The sequence below is a fragment of the Trichomycterus rosablanca genome, chromosome 10, assembly GCF_030014385.1.
Source record: "Trichomycterus rosablanca isolate fTriRos1 chromosome 10, fTriRos1.hap1, whole genome shotgun sequence".
NCBI classification, from domain to species: domain Eukaryota; kingdom Metazoa; phylum Chordata; class Actinopteri; order Siluriformes; family Trichomycteridae; genus Trichomycterus; species Trichomycterus rosablanca.
In genome coordinates this window covers 35,572,100-35,595,294 of record NC_085997.1, presented here as the reverse complement: position 1 = coordinate 35,595,294, position 23,195 = coordinate 35,572,100, and the positions used below count along the sequence as shown (strand labels likewise).

General features: G+C 43.0%; 1 protein-coding gene across 1 annotated transcript in view; it reads right to left on the bottom strand.

Moving 5' to 3' along the window:
• ngfrb (nerve growth factor receptor b) overlaps window positions 1-23,195 on the bottom strand; it is a 56,147-nt gene that overhangs the window by 14,693 nt on the left and 18,259 nt on the right. Inside the window, exons 2-3 of the mRNA XM_063003862.1 lie at window positions 22,703-22,844; window positions 11,237-11,593 (exon numbers count right to left, since the gene is read on the bottom strand). Coding sequence (XP_062859932.1) covers window positions 11,237-11,593; window positions 22,703-22,844 — 499 coding nt within the window. The remainder of the gene's footprint in view (window positions 1-11,236; window positions 11,594-22,702; window positions 22,845-23,195) is intronic.

Genomic DNA, 23,195 nt, shown 5'->3' with positions numbered 1-23,195 from the left:
CAGCAATAGGCAGAGCAGATTATTATTCATTTATGAGGATTTTAACATCATGTTTTACACTTTGGTTCCATATATGACCGGAACGGTAGTTACTCATTACCAGTGATGGCATAGTTACCCTGAAAAAGTAATCTGATTACTGATTACTCCTTTAAAAAGTAACTTAGTTACTTTATGGATTACTTGATTTTAAAAGTAACTAAGTTAGATTACAAGTTACTTTATTAGTTATATAATGCGGAATATTTCAAAGATATTCCTTTGCAATACTTTATCATTTGGCTGCCAACTTGTGTGTACTGATGAGACTCAATTGAATCCCAGAACATGCTAGTGTGAATGCATGGAAAACAAATTTTAATTTTCTTTCAAGAATATGATACAGACTGACCAACACTATTACGCTAAATCAGCATTGAAAATTGACTTTACTTTTAATAGCCTTCTACAATGCTGGAGCTTCTTAAAACTGAATATTTTATTTTAAATAGAAGTGTTATTTACCTGCTATTAAACAAAATCCGCCCAATTTGGCGGATAATCGCCCAATCTGGCAACACTGGAATGCGCAGAGCCAGCTGGCGCTTTTACTCGTAGCGCGCCACGAATACTACTAAATAGTAGTACTGTACTTCTGTAATTGTGTTGGTGGTTGACATTTATGTTGAGTGTGTTACTGCACTGTTTTGGTGAAGAACTACTCATCTGAGGTGCGCTGCTCCTGCGTGCAGTTACTAAGTAATACGTTACAGACCATCAGTGCTCATTACACAAGGTTCATCAGTTCAAGTTTTTAATATCAAACACAGTCATGGACAATTTTATTTCTCCAGTTCACCTCACTTGTACGTCTTTGTACTGTGGGAGGAAACCGGAGCTCCAGGAGGAAACCCACACAGACACGGGGAGAACATGCAAACTCCACACAGAAAGGACTGCTCCACCTGGGAGTCGAACCCAGGACCTTCTTGCTGTGAGGCAACAGTGCCACCCACCGAGCCACCCTGATTATTAATAAACTTACAGTGTATAAGTTGTTCACACAGATTAAATCTGGTACAGTTGCACCTGTGGATCTGCAAAACCAGCACAAAATCCCTCAGGCGTCTAATTTCAGGTATGCCTTAAATACTAATCATGACTAACGTGCTATCCTAGCAACAACGGCAGGCTAATTCAGGTGTGACCGCGGCTCTATACGGTGGTATAGTAGTAGTAGTAGTAGTAGTAGTGTGGTGAATCCCAGCGGTCAGACAGCGAAATCTGATCCAGCAGCAGAGAAACGGCATCTTGTTTATCGACTGCCTTTACGTCTCTGCATCTGCTCCTCCTCTTATCCATCCGTCCGTCCATCCATCCAATCTCACAGTCCATCTGTCTCGATTTACATCGGCATCTCCCGAACAAAAATTCCTCATCGTCTTCTATTACCTTGTAAAATGAATATATACAATCCGATAGTTTCTAAAGGTACAAATCTAACTCTAACGTGATGTGACATCCGTAAAGCAGTTTAGCTGAATCTGAGCTGAACCAGTTTCGGGTGAGCCGTTCGGTATCTGGACTCTGGATGTTCCTGATCTGAAACACGAGCGGACGCGGATCGCTGCTAATGGCCGACGCTGATTCCTGACATCTGATGGGGGGGATAAGAAGCTCGTTTCCTGTCGCGGTGCGGATCAGGTTTAAATGGCTTCATTTACGGCTCAATATTTAGTGTCGCCTGTCGCATCAACCCTGAGCTTCAGTGTTTTACTCCACAGACATACAAAAAATGGCTAATGCCAAGTTCACACTACACAACTTTCGAAGCTGTCAGATCGCTGTACACGACTGATCGGCGATAGGGGGTCACACACTACACCATCTATCACCTCGAGAAATCTCAGACGAGTCTGTCTGGTCTCCCAAACTACGTTTTGTCACAAAAACACACACAAGAAGTGACGAAGGGTTTAGTGATACCATGTCCAAAAATGCACGTCATAATGAAGCAAGCGATTAAAGTTGTTTGTGCACTGATGTGCGGCGTAAAAACAAGTAAGAAAAAGAAATGAATCTGGGTGAAGCAGTGGATCTGGCTAAGCGGCCAGCATGAAGCGACTGTTCTGTTCTGCAAAGAGAGTTGGAAGTGAAATAAATATTTTTTGCAATGAAACGTCGGTATTATAGTTTGCTGTGGACGATAAGTCACAATCACAACCTGATCGCAACACCTTTTACACTACACGATTTTCAGTCCAGATATTTAACATGCTAGATATTTTTCTTCAATCTGTGAGCGATCAACGATTTGCCTTCAAGCTGCCACACCTAGCGGCGAGCAAAAATCAGGGCAAAAATTGTGATGTGTGAATAAGGCTACTAGTCTTGCCAGTCTGAGCTACTAGTCAGTCTTGATCCTTCAGCCAGAACTCAAGGAAGACAAGCATCAATGTTCTTCTCTGTACTGGGACCCAAATGGTAGAATGAACTTCACCTGTCTGTTCAATCATCCGAGTCTCTTGCTCTCTTCAAAAGATGATAAAAGACCTTCAGGCTGAGCAATAACATGATTGCATACTACCTACAACAGGGATGTCCAATCTACGGTGGGCATTTTTGACCTGTTACCTATTACCTACAGTGTATCACAAAAGTGAGTACACCCCTCACATTTCTGCAAATATTTTATTATATCTTTTCATGGGACAACACTATAGACATGAAACTTGGATATAAGTTAGAGTAGTCAGTGTACAACTTGTATAGCAGTGTAGATTTACTGTCTTCTGAAAATAACTCAACACACAGCCATTAATGTCTAAATAGCTGCAACATAAGTGAGTACACCCCACAGTGAACATGTCCAAATTGTGCCCAAAGTGTCAATATTTTGTGTGACCACCATTATTATCCAGCACTGCCTTAACCCTCCTGGGCATGGAATTCACCAGAGCTGCACAGGTTGCTACTGGAATCCTCTTCCACTCCTCCATGATGACATCACGGAGCTGGTGGATGTTAGACACCTTGAACTCCTCCACCTTCCACTTGAGGATGCGCCACAGGTGCTCAATTGGGTTTAGTCCATCACCTTTACCTTCAGCTTCCTCAGCAAGGCAGTTGTCATCTTGGAGGTTGTGTTTGGGGTCGTTATCCTGTTGGAAAACTGCCATGAGGCCCAGTTTTCGAAGGGAGGGGATCATGCTCTGTTTCAGAATGTCACAGTACATGTTGGAATTCATGTTTCCCTCAATGAACTGCAGCTCCCCAGTGCCAGCAACACTCATGCAGCCCAAGACCATGATGCTACCACCACCATGCTTGACTGTAGGCAAGATACAGTTGTCTTGGTACTTCTCACCAGGGCGCCGCCACACATGCTGGACACCATCTGAGCCAAACAAGTTTATCTTGGTCTCGTCAGACCACAGGGCATTCCAGTAATCCATGTTCTTGGACTGCTTGTCTTCAGCAAACTGTTTGCTGGCTTTCTTGTGCGTCAGCTTCCTTCTGGGATGACGACCATGCAGACCGAGTTGATGCAGTGTGCGGCGTATGGTCTGAGCACTGACAGGCTGACCTCCCACGTCTTCAACCTCTGCAGCAATGCTGGCAGCACTCATGTGTCTATTTTTTAAAGCCAACCTCTGGATATGACGCCGAACACGTGGACTCAACTTCTTTGGTCGACCCTGGCGAAGCCTGTTCCGAGTGGAACCTGTCCTGGAAAACCGCTGTAGGACCTTGGCCACCGTGCTGTAGCTCAGTTTCAGGGTGTTAGCATCTTCTTATAGCCCAGGCCATCTTTGTGGATAGCAACAATTCTATTTCTCACATCCTCAGAGAGTTCTTTGCCATGAGGTGCCATGTTGAATATCCAGTGGCCAGTATGAGAGAATTGTACCCAAAACACCAAATTTAACAGCCCTGCTCCCCATTTACACCTGGGACCTTGACACATGACACCAGGGAGGGACAACGACACATTTGGGCACAATTTGGACATGTTCACTGTGGGGTGTACTCACTTATGTTGCCAGCTATTTAGACATTAATGGCTGTGTGTTGAGTTATTTTCAGAAGACAGTAAATCTACACTGCTATACAAGCTGTACACTGACTACTCTAAGTTATATCCAAGTTTCATGTCTATAGTGTTGTCCCATGAAAAGATATAATGAAATATTTGCAGAAATGTGAGGGGTGTACTCACTTTTGTGATACACTGTATATACCAACTATTAATCAAGATTTTTTTTAAATGCCTGAAGGAAAAGGGTAAAATGCAAAACACCATAAGGTGCACATAGTTCTGTATCTTTGTACCTAATCATTTAACCAAATCTGCCCAAAACATTATGGATCCTTGTTTGTATCTGACAGTTGCAGCAGGTCGAGTGGGTTGACAACATCCTTTGGCGTAACCCAATCATAACCCAATCTGTAAATTTGTTAAAAATTTAGTGGAATTGAGACGAAGACCCAGTGGAAGATTTTATTTTCCTGCTGCTTATTATATTATACAGTCATGAGATGCACTGGGACCCTGCACTGAATGTGTTCACACTTTCTGGAAGGGCCCCAGAGCAACCCAAATGTGGATTTTTGGTTTACGTCAGGCTCACAGCTTTGCATCTTCCGGATTTATTTTCTCTTGTCAGACGTGCTTCTACTCATTCGAGGTCATGTGACCTGGTTCTGTCAGCCTCGGGCAAGAGCGAGTGGCAGAAAAGTTCAAATAGGGTCGTAAATTAACCGCATTTTTGAGAAGTGATCAAACTGTGAATGTGTCAAGCGAAGATCACACAGCGGTGACGTCGCGCGGTGGTGGATTTCCTTCAAAGCTGCGCTGGAATTGCTGATAAGATAAAGAAACGATAGCTAAACAGTAGCTGGATGTTTCTGGTTAGAAGGCTCCATGCCAGGAATGCTGCATTTGCTCTGGGAATTTCGTCGGGTCAGCTCTGTCGAATTTACTAAGCCACAAGGCGAGCCACGCTCTGGACTTTCACCTCCGCCGAGAGGAAGATTGAAAATCTGATCTGGGGAACGCGACGGGGTTAAAGGCGGCCAGCGGCGGGCGCCGTAATACGAACCGGACGACGGAGTCCATTGTCAGAATAGACTAGCCGTTCGATTCCAGTATAGAAGACCGCGTGGAAGACAAACGTTCCTCTACAGCCCGGTCACAAGCCCCGCATTGTGCGAGTCGGTGGTCAGAGGTCGGGGGTCAGTCACGGCCGTGATAACTCTGTCAGTGTCCTGCTGTGGTGGGCCGGTCGGTGTACAATGTGGTTCTCACAGACACGCCGAGTGTCTCTGCGGTCAGATATGTGATAATGGTGTGACCGAGGGGACATGTGGAGTTTAACAAGCGCACACATTCAATCTTTATATGACAAGCTTTGTTCGAACCCAAACTCTAACACCACCCACACCACTGCCATGAATTAGCATTCAGGTCCGACTTCCTGTCTCTTCCCTACGATAAGAAAAGTCCTGCACAAGTTCTACCAAGCAGAACATCACCCAGTTCCTTATAAAGCTTCTTATATATCATTCTAGCAGTATGTAGGAGGGCATTAGCCAGGTCCGAATTTCAGCTGCTATTGACCGACTGGGTGCCCAAACAGTCACTAGTAGCCGTGTCTGAGGAAGGGATGAGGGGCCGAACAGGGTTCCTTATTGGTGCTGTCATTGTGGCCTCTGCTGGCTGGTTGCTGTTCCTGCACAAGTGTTGAGAGAGCCTATTCCTGACAGGTGAAAAGAAGCGACTCGCCACTCTATCACAGGACACACACACAGAGCTAGGCAAATCGACCTGACTGCATGTCTTTGTACTGTGGAAGAAAACCCACACAGACATGTGGAGAACATGCCAACTCCATACAGAAAGGACCCAGACCGCTCCACCTGGGAATCAAACCGAGGATCTTCTTGCTGTGAGGCGACAGTGCTACCCACCAAGCCGCCGTGCCCCCCTCAAGGCATAATGTTTTGTTCCAATTTTCTTTTAGCATAAATTGACATTTGCAAAGAGACAACTGTTCCATGAACTTAAACATGCACTTACAAAAAGCCATCCGTACAGATGATCCTAAATTTGGAATTGTGAAATTTGAAAAAGGATAAAATGCAAAACACCGTAGGGTGCACTTTCTGTATCTTTGTACCTAATATTTTAACCAAATCTGCCCAAAACATTATGGATCCTCCTCTGTGTTTGACAGCTGCAGCAGACAGAGAGGGTTAACGACATCCTTTGGTGTGACCCAATCATAAATCTGCCCATTTGTTGGAAACTCAGTGGAATTGAGATGAAGACCCAGTGGAAGATTTCATTTTCTTACTGTTTATTATACATCAGCTCCACTTACCATATAGAAGCACTTTGTAGTTCTACAATTACTGACTGTAGTCCATCTGTTTCTCCGCATGCTTTGTTAGCCCCCTTTTATGCTGTTCTTTACATTTACATTTACATTTTCAGCATTTAGCAGACGCTTTTATCCAAAGCGACTTACAGTACTGTGACAGTAGACAATCTAAGCAATGGTCAGGACCGATGCACTACAGTCAGAGTTTTTAAATACCATGTCCACTCACGGTCCACTCTATTAGACACTCCTACCTAGTTGGTCCACCTTGTAGATGTAAAGTCAGAGACGATCGCTCATCTATTGCTGCTGTTTGAGTCGATCATCTTCTAGACCTTCATCAGTGGTCACAGGACGCTGCCCACGAGGCGCTGTTGGCTGGATATATTTTTGGTTTGTGGACTATTCTCAGTCCAGCAGTGACAGTGAGGTGTTTAAAAACTCCAGCAGCGCTGCTGTGACTTATCCACTCATACCAGCACAACACACACTAACACACCACCACCATGTCAGTGTCACTGCAGTGCTGAGAATGATCCACCACCTAAATAATACCTGCTCTGTGGGGGTCCTGACCACTGAAGAACAGGGTAAAAGGGGGCTAACAAAGCATGTAGAGAAACAGATTGACTGAAGTCAGTAATTGTAGAACTACAAAGTGCTTCTATATGGTAAGTGGAGCTGATAAAATGGACAGTGAGTGTAGAAACAAGGAGGTGGTTTTAATGTTATGGCTGATCAGTGTATTATACAATCATGAGATGCATTGGGACCCTGCACTGAATGTGTTCACACATTTGGCCCCAGAACAACGAAACAGATTCGTCCTCCTTGACCTTGAATCAATCCTAGAACATATATCAACCTTCAGACAGGCACTGATATCAGCTTGCTCTGAAACTCTAGATTAGCCATTAAGCTAATTCATACACTGTTTTGGTACAGGCCTGTATTTTATTCTATTTTATTGACCTTGGTTAACCGGGGATGCTGTCCCGTCCCCACCCCCCTCGGTCATTCATCTCGCAAACATAGAGCCGGCGGAGGGTCCGAACTTGATCCCTTTATTAATGAGATTACACTTCACTTTCATGCTGCCCCCCTCTGCTAACTCAGATAGCTTCCTGTGTAGCACAAACACACACACACACACACACACACACACGGCAATCTGCGGTCTCCATTACAGTCAGGCCCCGGAGCATGATCACAACAGATCGTATTAACATCATTTTTCAAAATTAGCTTCATTTTTGGCTCCGTCTTTCTTTTTAAAACCTCAATAAACTCTTAGGACTTTCATCAACAAATACGGTTTTACAGGCCTGTCGGTCTCGTTAACTATATCTTATTCTTGCATTTTAATAATTAAATAATATATTATATATACTTTGGTTACATTCATGACAGAAACGGTACTTACTAATTACACAACATTTATCAGTTCACAAGGTTATATCGAACACAGTTATGGACAATTTTGTATCTCTAATTCACCTCACTTGCATGTCTTTGGACTGTGGGAGGAAACCGGAGCGCCCGGAGGAAACCCACACAGACACAGGGAGAACGTGCAAACTCCACACAGAAAAGACCTGGACCACTCCACCTGGGGATCGAACCCAGGACCTCCTTGCTGTGAGGCAACAGTGCTACCCACTGAGCCACCATGCTGCCCATTTAATTATTAATTTAATAAATAAATTATTTATTATTTCATAAATTTATATTTGATTAAAAGAAATATCTATATAAAATATATTATTTATTTAATATTTTATTTATTTAATTATTTAATTTAATAAGTAAATAATTTATTATTTTATTAATTTTATTTTATTTAAAATAAATGTAAAAAATCATTTACATAAAAAATATTTAATTAATTTATTTAATTTATTAAATAAATAATTTATTGACAATCACACTCTGAATGATGCTCTATTTTGAAAAACAGATTCTCTTTTAATAACATCCATCTGTTCCTCTTGACACGTTTGACACGAACCTATTTTAGCCACATGATACCAAAATACTGAACGCACAAGCTGCTAAAATTAGCAAAAAAAACTGTCTCAGGGTTCCCACTTGTTATGCACTTTGTGTTTTATATTAAGCGTTTTATATTAAGACCCCCGTCGGTCTGTGACATTATATCTTTTATGAAATCGTCCGTGGTGCAGAACAGGTTTGGGATCTCTGGGTTCTATAGATTTAACCCCCGGTGTTTACCAGGACCGTGTGTCTTATCTGTCGCTGTGAGTCTCGCTGGAATTTAACATACAAAAACACAGACCTGCTGTTCGCTGATCTTTCATCTTTTTATCAGCTTAATGGATGACCTTGTTTACCAGTGAAACCAGCGCCAGCTCGACCTTCCACTCTCCTCATTAGATCTCACCTACAGTAGCCCCCCGCGACCCCTGACCCCTTCACCTCGGGGCTGACATTAGAGGAGAAGGTCGTGTAGGGTTGGGGAGAAATCTGCTCGAACCACGCGAACGTGAACAACCCGTGCGGTCCGACTCCGCCCTCCTGTCTGTCCTGATTTTATTAAACTCAATTCGTTCTGTCAGGGACACCGACGCCCGTCCTGCTCATGCAGTGCTCTTCCCATGATTCACTTCTGTCACCCTGAACGTTATGATGAAATTGTGGGCATGTGGGAGGCTCCAGACTGCAGACAGGCTGACCGACCCCGGACCTCCTGACCTGCCGGGCGCTCCGTCAGCACCATGGATCGTGTTTTCCAGACACATTCATGAGATTTATGAGTTTTCTGATTGGCTAAGAGCTGTTAGAGAATCACTTTCCTAGTTTAAGTGTTTTCTCACCTGTTCCCCTGCTCGACGCCTTTCTCTTTGTCCCCTAGCACCTGTTCGTCCTGTCCTTCAAGCCTCCTTCTGTACAACACGAGGATTTATCCAAGATTTTGGGCACATAACCCCGTTACAGGATTGTCCACACAGAACAACCGTGTTTGGCTACTTTGTGATTGGAAATAAGGCTGTGTAACACCAGATTGTGTCCAAATTATTTTTGGACCACAGAATTGGTTGGGAGTTTTCCAAACTCAGTTACCCATCGTGTTTTTAGCTGCTTTAGACTTCCACATCTTGGATATTTTGACTAACTGATTGCTAACTAACTTGCCGTAGGACTTCTGCATGTTTGCCCAAACAGGACAGCCACGATCGGCTATTTTGTGATCTGAAATAAGGCTGTGTAACACCAGATTGTGTCCAAATGAATTTAAATATTCAATTTAGTAATGATTTAGCAATAAATAAATATTTTTTTGAGCCTGCTGCAAACTCAAAAATACTCGTCCGTCTTTTGACAAACCCACCCCTCCAAACTCAGTTACCCGAGTCGTGTTTTTTGCTCCTTTACACTTTGACATCTTGGATATTTTGACTAACTGGTTGCTAACTGAATTGCCGTAGGATTGCTGCATGTTTATCCAAACAGAACAACCACGATCGGCTATTTTGTGATCTGAAATAAGCCTGTCCAGATTGTGTCCAAATTAATACAAATATTTAATTTAATAATATTTTGCAATAATTAAATGTTTGGTTTTTTGTAAGACCTGCAGCATTTTTATTTATTTTATTATAGCTTGTTGTGGTTCAATTTGTTTAAGTGCCAACCAGACGAAAACTCATCTGTTAGCAGGAACTGGGGGTCTGATTAAATTTGCTCTCTGGGTGAGAGGGACGTTCCTGTCTCCCCTATCAATCACGTGACACCGGCAAATTCAGACGTTTAAAGGTCACGGGTGGGTAGCACTGTCGCCTCACAGCAAGAGGGTCCCAGGTGCTGCAATCCGGGTCCTTTCTGTGTGGAGTTCTGAGTGCATGTTCTCCTCATGTCTGTGTGAATTTCCTCTGGGAGCTCCGGTTTCCTCCCACAGTACAAAGACGTGCAAGTGAGGTGAACTGAATATACTAAATTGTCCACGACTGTGTTTGACATAAAACTTGAACTGATGAATCTTGTGTAACCAGTAACTACCTGTCCTGTCATGAATGTAACCAAAGTGTAGCCAAATAAATACATTAATACATAGGGGTGGATATGGTAGTGTTTATGGTTTCAAGTTGACGATCCCTCATGGTTAGGGTCCTACCTAATTCCCTAATTCGTGGCTGTGAAAACTGCATCACGGACCGTGAAATGAGCCGTTCCCCTGTCTGATACGCAATTTGTGGTCTGTGTTTAGTGATTTAACATGTTTTATTCGTGTAGCGTTCAAGTGTCTCACGTTTACTGGTTAATCTGCACTATGAGGCATCCTAGCAATCCTACAGCAATTCAGTTAGCAATCGCTTAGTCTAAAGCAGCTAAAAACATGACTCGGGTAACTGGAATCTTCAACCGATTCTGTGGATGCAGGGGAGGGGCGGCTGTGCTGTGTTCTGTAGCTTCCATTTATTCTATCATTCAGTTAATGAGTGTAATTTAATGACTGATGTGAAATGTGGCTCTTTTCTTTAAAAATCTGTGAAATAACATAGTGCTTAGCATGTGTCTGTGTGTCTTGTCCAGTGTTATAATAAATATGTAACGTCTCCCGTCATGAGCCTTCAGTTACATCAAGTTATGAGAGCAGCTGCTCCCTGATATATGCTACAGCTAAAGCCTGGGCCTAGCTTATTCTTAAGATGGAGTTTAAGAACTGACAGAGAGGGAGCTTTGGCGGGAATCAGCGCGCACAATGCTACACAAGTAAACCAGACGAGGGCACTGTTTAGAATCATTTAGTTCAATACTGACTCTCACGTTTTAAACCTGAACATAAACGGTGGGGTTTAATTGAAGGTGGTACATGACGTCCACTGTTGGTGCCGTACTGTACCGTGTTGTCCTACCTTCACAGACGGTGTCAGTGATGGAGGTGCAGTGCTCCAGCTCCACCTGCTCCTCACAGATGGTGCACGGCAGACACGGGTCGAAGGAGCTCTCCGTGTCCGAGTACGTATCGTCCTGGCACAGCTCGCATCTGGTGTCTTTATACGAATTACAGCGTATCAGGACGCCGCTGCCCACCGCGCATGCCGTACACACCTGGCACTGCCCATTTACCGAAGACAGGAAGTAGCCGTAATCACACGCACATATGGCGTCGTTGGCGTCCGTGCACGGAGTCTCCATACGTAACAGACCTTCACAGCGCGTACAGGGCATACAGCGCTCCGTGTGGCTGAAGTTCTCCGAGAACGTCTCACCTGAGGAGACAAGAACAAAAGATTAGTCAGGGTGAGGGTGGAGAGATGGAGAGACGGATGAGAGGACAGAGACAGACAGACTGAAAGAGACGAGTGAACTAGTGGATGAAAACAGACAGAGAGAGACAGAAGGGGTTGGATGAAAGGAGAGATGGATGGATGGATGGATGGATGGATGGATGGATGGATGGATGGATGGAGAGATGAACAGAATGAGGGATGGATGGATGATGTATGATTGGAAGGACAAATAAAGGAAGGAGTGATGGATGGAAGAAGAGATGGAATAAGAGATAGAGGAAGGGATGGATATATTGATGAAGGATGGGTGGATGGATGGATGGATGGATGAATGGGTGGACGGATGGATGGATGGACGGATGGATGGAGTGAGGGATGTATTGGGAATGGTTGGAAGGACAAATGAAGGAAGGAGTAATGGATGGAGAAAGAGATGGAATGAGAGATAGAGGAAGGGATGGATATATTGATGAAGGATGGATGGATGGACGGACGGACGGATGGACGGACAGATGGATGGATGGATGGACCGACTGGATTGGGTGGGTGGATGAATGGATGGATGGGTGGACTGGGTGGATGTATGATTGGAAGGATAAATGAAGGAAAGAGTGATGGAGGAAGGAACAGATGGAATGAGAGATAGAGGAAGGGATGGATATATTGATGGATGGGTGGATGAATGAATGGATGGATGGATGGACGGATGGATGGATGGACGGTCGGATGGATGGATGGACGGATGAATGGATATATTGGTAGATGGATGGATGCATGGATGGATGCATGGAGTGAGGGATGGATTGGGAATGGTTGGAAGGACAGATGAAGGAATGAGTAATGGATGGAGAAAGAGATGGAATGAGAGATAGAGGAAGGGATGGATATATTGATGAAGGATGGATGGATGGACAGACGGACGGACGGACCGACTGGATTGGGTAGGTGGATGGATGGATGGATGGTTGGATGGACTGGATGGATGTATGATTGGAAGGATAAATGAAGGAAAGAGTGATGGAGGAAGGAACAGATGGAATGAGAGATAGAGGAAGGGATGGATATATTGATGGAAGGATGGGTGGATGAAAGGAAAGATGGATGGACGGATGGATATACTGGTAGATGGATGGATGAATGGATAAATAAATCTGGTGTGATTGCAACCATTTAAAAAGAACATGGAACAGTGGTCTCTTTGCAAAGGTTGGAAAGAAACCCCAAACTCTAACCTTATACTGACAGCAAATTAAGAACCATAACATAAAACTTGCTATAGGTGATGCTGTCTACAGTCAAGTGAGCGTCACACTGGCATGAGATTAAGGGCTGCCATGCTGATAGAAGTTCCTGGTCGGTATAATATTCCACTAAGGTTTCCACTAGCATCTGAAATTCTTCAGCCGGAGGAAAGTCTGGATCATCTGAGAGTCTTTTACACCCCCTACCCCCCCCAAAAAAAAGCTTTTATTCAGTTTATGCACTTGGGGACAGTCAGCAGATTGTCATATGATGTTCTCAATAACCCAAAATAACTTTGGTATCAATCTTAATATTACACAAAGACACATTTAAAGCAACGTTTATAGCAATTCCTAGCAACAGCAGTTCCTCTGTTGCTTGCACTGGTACCTGATCCCTCCAGCACTCATGTGGTCACAGCAAGTCGTACCAGGTACAGAACGTGACACTAGGCTCTATTGCTCTATAATTTTGACATTTATCGTTAAATCCTTAAAGCCGTAGATAATCGCAAGCAAAGATGTCCAGCCGAGGTATCAGGCACACTGCTATTGGACTCTACATCAGTGTCTAAATACAATTTATGCTGTAGAAAAGCCGATGTAGGTGCTGTATGCATTCATGTCTGAGTGTGTGCTTGAGGCTGTTTATCTCCAGACTGTCATGGCACAGTGCTGGCGCTATTCTGGCACCGCACTCATATTTCAGACACTTTTCTTTTAGTTTTGTGCCTTCTCGAGTACGCAAGTCCCAGAAAAAACATATCTGACATCATGAGACGGCGGGATTGACGGCGAAGTACGTTGTCTACGTAGCTGACACGCTGTATTATTAAAACAGAAATATACGCAAGCACATTATTAGGAGCACCTATCTGGTCTGTACATTCATGGATTATTTTATAAGCTACATCTATCATATCTATCATATGAGCTTTGTAGGTATACAATTACTGACTGTAGCTTAGTACACTGTTCCCCCAGTTATAAATTGGAAGGGACTCTTGTAGGAGTCTTACTGACTGTATAATGTTTGGGTGGAGCATTCTCAGCACTGCAACGACAATAGTGTGTGTTGTTCTGGTATGAGTGTAGCAGGTACAGCAGTGTTGTTGGGATTTTTAAATCCCAGTTAAACATACTGGCCTCTCTTTATTAGGAAATCTGTCTACATAGACACATTTTATGTCACCATACACTCCTGAGAAGAGGGCGTGTCTAAATTCTTAGATTCCTTAAAATGCTCCTACTGAGGCGCCTTAATTCTGAGTGATAATCTGACTGAATAACGAGGGAGCGTCCGACGCTTCCTCAGCGCTGACGGCAATCCCAGCATTCAGTGTGGCATGACTTTTCTCACAAAAAATGACAAACGTGGCGGACGAATATAATGTGGAGCAACCAACGGAGTTCTTTTTAAATGTAAATAAATTCTCATTGATGTTTAAAGTGTATAAAGGTGCACGAGTGTCGTTTATTTGTAAATTCAGGCTCATCAGAGACAGTTTAACCGTTTTCGGTACACGGAGGGAGACGTTACCCGGCGTGCTAGCGGGTTGTGGCGCCTCAGCTTGTCACTTTGAATGACCTGATGCTAACTGTGTTAGCTTAGTAAGCTAAAACTGCAGTGATGTAATCACTGTATAAGTAGTGCGTCTAAATAATCTGCCTCCCTGACTGAGACAGCTGATCAGGTAGCAGTAGGCAGCAAGGCAGCTCACTAGGTTTTAAGACAGTTTGGGACTAATTGAAACATCAGCCTTAGGGCTTGCTTTACATTTACATTTTCGGCATTTAGCAGACGCTTTATTATCCAAAGCGACTTACAGTTATGACTGAACAATTTTGAGCAATTGAGGGTTAAGGGCCTTGCTCAGGGGCCCAACAGTGGCAACTTGGTGGTGGTGGGGCTTGAACCGGCAACCTTTTGATTACTAGTCCAGTACCTTAACCACTGAGCTATCACTGCCCTGTCACACATCAGTAGTCTGGGTCCTCATGAGTAGCTAAGCTGAAGTGAATCCTCACAGTCATATTTCAAAATCTAGCAGCTAAGGACAGAAGGACAAAATTCATATCAATGCGATGTTTAGGCGTCCAAATACTTTTGGTCATGTAGTGTACTAAATAAGTACCCTAAATAAGGATATTCGAGTAACGAAAATGGTTCGATTGCCCATCCCTAACACACACACACACACACACACACACAATTAGTGTTGCTTGATTGTAGCTTTTCCCTGGTGTGTCATACACTCTGGCCCCTAATGGACTTTTTGATGAGGGGTAAAGTGAAGAAAAAAGCAACCACTTAGACTTCTCCTCCTGCTCCTGTTCCATTCCTTTATTGGACCCCCAGCCCCCCTCATCTACCCCGGGACCCCAGTGCACCCTTTCAAAATCATTACCATTATGAGTTATTAATAATGCATGTGAGTGCATTATTTCAGAGGGAGTTTAGTGTGTGTGTGTGTGTGTGTGTGTGTGTGTGTGTGTGAGAGAGAGAGAGAGAGACAGACAGAGTGTAGCACCGTCGGTATGAGACGGTGGTGCAGGGGTATCATTCAGACTTCTCCATAAAAGGCAAACTGATGTGTCCAGCTATTTATTCCCAAGTGTGTGTGTGTGTGTGTGTGATAGTGGCACTTGTGTGACCTCGATTGTGCTTCTCCGTTCCGACCGATTGCATCCCACATAAATTGGGACAATTTGCATGTGCATTTTTTAATACAACTGTGTCAAAGTAAAGGAAAAAACAACCAGTGAGCAGCAGCACCACCAGAGATCACCAGAAGGAACTTCCCTGTAAGGTTGGAACATTTCTGATAAAGGAGGGTCATGATTTCTATCATTTCCATCTTCATAAAACCATTACTCTCATCAGGATAGAAATATTCATACATATTAATTAGTCCAAAAAACATCACGCTATACATTACTTTGACACTTCCTTCAAAGTGAATCCAAAGCCCAAAACCATTTACTGTAGGAGTCTAGCATTCAGACCTGTACCGTTCTCTTGTTAACACTGTCAGTAGGAGACAGGTCTGGACTGCTGGCAGGTCAGACTAGCACTTAATGACTGTAATTAAACTGCAAGGGGATTTCAGAAAAGATGTGACAAGGTGTGAAACGCTAATTATAATAAAACAGTACAAAACAAATATATAAAATATTTTCAGTTTTTTTTATTTGGGGGCGGGGGTAGATATTCACTCAATCCAGAGTTGATACCTAGAGTTGGGTGGCACGGTGGCTAAGTGGGTAGCACTGTCGCCTCACAGCAAGAAGGTCCTGGGTTCGATCCCCGGGCGGGGCAGTCCGGGTCCTTTCTGTGTGGAGTTTGCATGTTCTCCCCGTGTCTGTGTGGGTTTCCTCTGGGAGCTCCGGTTTCCTCCCACAGTCCAAAAACATGCAGTCAGGTAAATTGGAGACACTGAATTGCCCTATAGGTGTGTGTGTGTGTGTGTGTGTGTGTGTGTGTGTGTGTGTGTGTGTGTGTGTGTGTGTGTGTGTGTGTGTGTGTGTGTGTGTGTGTGTGTGTGTGTGTCTGAACTGGCACCCCATCCAGGGTGTTACTGTGTGCCTTGCACCCATTGAAATCCAGCATCCCCCCAACCCTGATTGGATAAGCGGTTAAGAAAGTAAGAGTCTAGAGTCACCTCTTGTAATTGCTGTATTTTGTCCCTTATAACACTGTCAACAGGAGACATGTCTGGACTGCAGGCAGGTCAGACTAGCACTTAATGACTGTAACTGAGCTGCAAGGCAATTTCAGAAAAGATGGGACAAGATGTGAATAGCTAATTACAGTAAAGCAGTACAAAAGCAACCATATAAAATATTTGGCTTTTTTGTGGGGGGTGTAAATATTCGCTCTTTCCAATTTGATGCCTGAAACATGTTCCAAAAAATATGGGACACTTAATTCTTGTAGCAACATTTAGTATTTATTTAAGGACTAGAGTCTAGAGTCCACTTGATCTAGTCTTCATTGCTGTATTTGTCCCTTATAACACTGTCAATAGAAGACAGGTCTGGGCTGCAGACAGGTCAGACTAGCACTTAATGACTGTAAAAATGGGACAAGATGTGAAATACTAATTGTAGTAAAAACGGTACAAAACAAACATATAACATATTTTTGCGCTTGGGGGGGGGGTAAATATTTGCTCATTCCAAATTTGGGACATTTTCCTTGTAACAACATTTAGTAATTATTTAAGGACTAGAGTCTACTTGATCAAGTCATTGCCTTTAAGTCATTGTCCTTTATAACAGGTCTGGACATGTCTGAACTGCAGGCAGGTCAGACTAGCACTTAATAGCTCTCTCTGTTTACACAGACAGGCTGCTTTAACACGTGTATAGGGTGGCTTGGTGTGGTACAGTTAAAAGAGGGAGTTCAGTTCTGTTCGGTTCAGATGTGAGTTACGGAGTGGAGTTGGAGCAGTGAATTCTCTTTTATTGTGCATTGTGCTTTAACATTACGTAGAAACACTAGGGGCAAAGTAGTGATACACTATTGACAGTGTATCACATGACACAACATACTAACCCATTTATTTTCTTGTACCTGGGGGCAGATTAAAGCAGACGATCCATCTACTGGAGATACTGAAGTAACCTGAGTACCCGAAGGAAACCCTCAAAAAAACCTCTTACAAACAAAGATCAAACCAGGTCCTTAGGATCACCACTACTGTGGGACACCCACGTTAGCAGATGTTTTAGGTAGACTCTGGGTCCATCGCTACACTAATCAGGATGAATAAATGAAAGTGTGTTCCATTATCTGCGCTAACTTCCTTTATCCAGATGTTCGTGATCGTGTAGAAATCCAGCGTGGAGTGAAGGTACAGGTAAGCGATAGGCAGGAAAGGAGGGGCAGGAGGTCCCCGTGTTCAGTGTTGTTGGAGTATTTTGGCCCGGGGCGAGGGTGTTCCTCTGAGGTACACATGCACTGCTGCTGCTTATCTGATTCTCCCAAACACCATGAATGAGCTGCAGCTAACTGAAGCGAAATCTGCTGCCAATGAGACCAAACGAGGGGCTTCCTTTACCTGCTTTTATTTTAAATGTGTCTATGCTGGCCCACTACTGCTGAGATCTGGGTCTGGGTTTGGGCATCTACACAGACATGATTGGCGAAACCCTGTGATGGATTAGCACCCTGTCCATGGTGTTCCTGTCCTGCGCCCAGTGGTTCTCTGTGAAACTGACCCGCCAAAACCCAGACCAGGAAGAAGCAGTTCATGAGAATTAAACTTAAATAAATTAAACTAGTGATCAGAAGGTTTAATCATGTCTCATTTTTAATATTATCCAGTCTGTTTTATTATAAATATAAATAAATTAAAAACGATAAATTCAGAATTTAGAACAGTCATGGAAGGTAAATGCTATGTCCATGTTTGTTCCTTAGACCCTTGTAATAACCGTCCAGGACAGGATTCATAGTTCTAATTTTCATTTTTTAACATAGAAAACTAAATATAAATGAAATTAATTCTATTATAGTTTTAGTTCCTGTTTTATTTTATTATCTCTGAGGTGTGAGGAAGGTTTTTAGAGGTTTGAATCAGTCATAAATCTAATGACCCTTTGAGGTGTGAACTGCTCCCATAACTCTCCTAAATGTGTCCAAGAGCTTAAAAGTTTACGTCTAATTTTAATTATGTCTACTTTTTATTATAAATTCAGAATTTAGAACAAACAACAAGTGGACATTTTATTAGCTAATGGTCATGGAAGGTAAATGCTATGTCCATGTTTGGTCCTTAGACCCCTGTAATAACCGTCCGGGACTGGATTCATAATTCAAATTTTTATTTTTTAACATAAAGAACTAAATATAAATGAATAAATTCTATTATAGTCTTAGTTTTAGTTTGATTTTATTATTTTTGAGCAGTAAACTGCTCCCATAACTCTCCTAAATGTGTCCAAGAGCTTAAGTTCTACTTTTTACTTTTAATTGTCTCATTTGTAATATTATCCAGTCTGTGTTATTATAAATATAAATAAATAAAAAACGATAAATTCAGAATTTAGAATGAATGACCACTATGACTAGTGGTCATTTTATTAGCCAATAGTCATGAAGAGTGAATGCTACTGTATGTCTATGTTTGGTCCTTAAGCTCCTGTAATAACTGCTCTGGACTGGATTCATAGTTAAAAAATTTTAACATAAATAATTCAATATAAAATAAATTAATTCTATTACAGTTCTAGTTCCAGTTTTATTTTATTATCTCTGATGTGTGAGGAAGATTTTCAGAGGTCGTAAATCTAATGACCCTCTGAGGTGTGAACTGCTCCCATTACTCTCCTAAACGTTCCTGTTTTTGACACTTCCCAAACCAGTTTATAAACCAGGTGTTACTGTGACCCGCCTCATTACAGCACCACTGTTACCTGTAAACGTTTCTGTTATATACTGGTTAATCTGTGGAGGCTCCACATCTGTTTATATTTTATGATGGTACCAGTACAAGAGCTCCAGGATCCTGCTCGGAACTGCTGGGTGTGTCCCGATGTTTTTATAGTTTAGTCTGCTGAGTTAATGTATTTACAGACAGCTCTTCTAATGTTAGCTTTTATGTCCTTCAGCTCTTCTTAACTCAATCAGCCAGTTTTGATAAGCGTCGACAAGATTCTTTCATCACGCTACTTTGCAGGCTTGGTTTTCTGGCACAGACTTGAGTCTTGGTAACAGTCCTCATATTTTTGTTAGTATTAAGGCGATTTTAAAGCCTCCGTGCATAACAGTAAGTACAGTGTTGTTGGGTTTTCCTCAGCTTTCCTCCTCTAAACATACTTGGTCCTCCTCAAACCTGGTGATCTCTCTACACAGACACATTTTACATCATCCTACACTCCCTAGAGGAGGGCATGTCTAAATTCTTAGATTCCTTAAAATGCTCCTACTGAGGCGCCTTAATTCTGAGTGATAATCTGACTGAATAATGAGGGAGCGTCCGACGCTTCCTCAGCGCTTAAGGCAATCCCAGCATTCAGTGCAGCACGACTTTTCTCTCAACAAAATACAAATATGGTGGCGAATGCAGAGCAACCAACGGAGTTCTTTTCAGTAAGAACTAGTTAGACTGCAGATGGGGGCATAATCATCATGAAAGAAACCACTCCTATCTATCAGGTTATTAGTGTCCTGTTCTACTGATTAGCAGTGAACCATCCCTGTAGGTCCTGAAATCGAACCAGGCCAAAAAATGCCATTCAAGGCATAACACAACTGCAGAGGTCGAGCATTTAATCTTGTTTGGTTCTCTTGGTGTACACATTATGACCCTAACAATGCCATGATCCTAACTATGCCGGCAAAATGCCTCATATGGTTTTACAGAGCCACCGGAACTGTTCAGCATATGGGCTAAAAATTAAGGCCTGTACCATTCTCTTGGTGCAGTCTTTGTGACCGAAGCTCCTGCCATTCAAGATTCAATAACAAACCAATTTTTTTAATTCTTAGAGACTTTCCTGTTGCCATCCTGATCCGACAACAAATGTAAATAAATTCTCATTGATGTTTAATGTGTATAAAGATGTACGAGTGTCGTTTATTTGTAAATTCAGGCTCGTCAGGGATGGTTTAACTGTTTTCGGTACACAGAGGGAGATGTTAGCCGGCGCGCTAGCGGTTGTGCCACTCAGCCCGTTGATTTGAATAATCTGAGGCTAACTATGTTAGCTTAGTAAGCTAAAACTGCAGTGACGTAATCGCTGTAATCTCAGTATAAGTCGTGCATCTAAATAATCTGCATTATGAGTTTGATGTCTTATTAGAATCCTCTCTACTGAGGCAGCTGATCAGGTAGGTACTAGGCAGCAAGGCAGCTCACTAGGTTTTCAGACAGACCCCATAACTGCATCCGTTTACCCATCCTGTTTTTATGCTTTTGGGATTGCACCCAACCATCCAGCCAAATTTCCTTTTAGTATAAGGCGACCGTTTGGGTTCTTCTTCCTGTCCTTGGCAAAAAGAACACTGATCCATATCATTATTACTTGGAGTACAGACAACTGACTACACTTGTGTAAATTCATCACTGAGTTTTAAAGACTTTCCCCAAATCTAACACCTGTGGCTCAGTCTAATAGGGTGCAGGTAAACTAGCCCTATTTATATGGACACAGTCACCATCTCTAGTCAAAAATCATCAGTAATGAGAAATTATTTAATATTAATGATATTGAGTTAAATGATATTATGGAATCATAACACCACCAAGTCAAGTCAAATTTATTTGACAAAATAAACCTGTTGAGCAGCCAAGGGCGACAGTGGCAAGGAAAAACTCCCTTTAAAACACAGGAAGGGGGCGCTCAAGTGGCACAGCGGTAAAACACACTAGCACACCAAAGCTGATTTCTCAGACTCGTGAGTTTGAATCTCAGGTTTGATTCCGACAGCCTGGGCGCCTACACGGTCAGTTCGTAGGGAGGATGTCGGAGAGGATTCCTCATAACTGATGCGATCTGCTGGCTGATCATTGATGCTGCACAGAGTCGAGGAATACTGGGATCAGTGCGTGACTCTCAGTGTGCGATACAGATCTCCATACGAACACTCCTCGTGCAGGTGAAAAGAAGCGGTCAGTAGTGCACACGTGTCGGAGGGGGCGTGTGTTAGTCACGGCTCTCCTCGCTCAGGAGTGAAGGTCAGCATCAGTAAAAAGGAAGCAAAATGCATTCCATCTTTGGAAATCCATTCTTCTTTGGTCCCACCATATTAAAACTCATAATAATCCCAACAAAGAAAGTAAAATAATACAATAAAATAAGTATAAAGAAATTAAAGAAAATCCCGAGACTACATGGCGTACGTGTCCCTCACATATTTGGAAAAAGGTCTGAAAAAGTAGAAGCTCTTGAAAAGCTTCGTATAGTCGTTCCCTTTGGGGGTGGGTGGTCCCGGGTGGTCCCGGACAGAAGGGTTGGAATATCGAGCTGACAGATGGATGAGGGTTCGTCTTGGTTGACTGCTGTGGGGTGGAGTTGGTGATGTAGGGTGGGCAGACAGGGGAAAAATAGATGTTATAGACCAGAGGTGTCACTGAATTAAAACAACAATAATACACCTACCTAACTTTAATAATCTATATTTACAGTCTTGTGTTCTGTAGGAGCTAAAAATCTTGATGACTGAAGCTCCTGCCATTCAAGTTTCAATAACAAACCAAGAAAATTCTTAGAGATTTTTCTCCCACCATCCTGGTGCAATATTTTGTTTCTCTTGTTTTGTTTAGCATTTTTTCAACTAAAATTCATATATATGGGCAGCAGGGTGGGAGTGGTGCCGCACAGCAACATGGGTATCGAGGACCTGGGTTTGATCCTTGATGAGAAGTGATTAGCTGCTCATTATTGCTCACTAAATGTCTCCTGAGTTACTAATGTGCACTGTGATAGACTGCTGCCATGTTTAGGTGTATTCCCACCTTATAATCATCAGCACCAGGCCCACTGTGACCGTGACCAGGATCAAATGATCATGCAGGACCATCTTCACTTGTGCTGGTTATGTTTCTTCACCCAAATTGTCGCCATTGTAAACCACAGTGTGATCCGATGGACCATCAATTTCGAAACAGTCCAAGGGTGCGTGACTGTTAAAGTCATCCCGTCACATCTCATTAGCCAAAAAGCTTTTGCTCTTTAACGGCTAATTAGCTTTAGCACGTGAACGACGTTGCTTTTCCCAGCGGGGAAACAAAACTACTTTTAGCCCGGTGGAGAGTGAGGAAATGGCATTTTAAATAAGGTACCCGCTTCATTATGCATATTTACTGCAGTGTGTGTGTGTGTGTGTGTGTGTACGTACTGTCAAGGCACGGTTCACACACGGTCTGCGTGTCTCCGCATGGCTTGACCATGCCCTCGCCCGGCTGGCACTGTTTGCAGCATTCTCCGCTGGTGGTGTACTCTCTCGAGTTACACGTCTCCTGAGCCGAGAACACGCCGGCCTAAACACACACAAAGAAACGATTCCGTTAGTGAGGTTATGAAGCAACTTGAGGCAACTAACAGAGTCCCAGAAACCACTTATTAACCTATAGTCACAAGCTTTGTAACAGACCAAAATAGGATGCCTTTATTTGTCATGTATACATCTGTACGTATCCCAGATTGTTTGGAAGCTGGGGTCAGAGGGCAGGGTCAGTCATTGTACGGCGCCCCTGGAGCAGAGAGGATTAAGGGCCTGGCTCAAGGGCCCAACAGTGGCTGCATGGCAGATTGATAACCCAAAGCTCTACCCAACATGCTGAATGTCCAGTGTGGACAAACTTCATCTGCAAAGAGTAACATGAGCTACA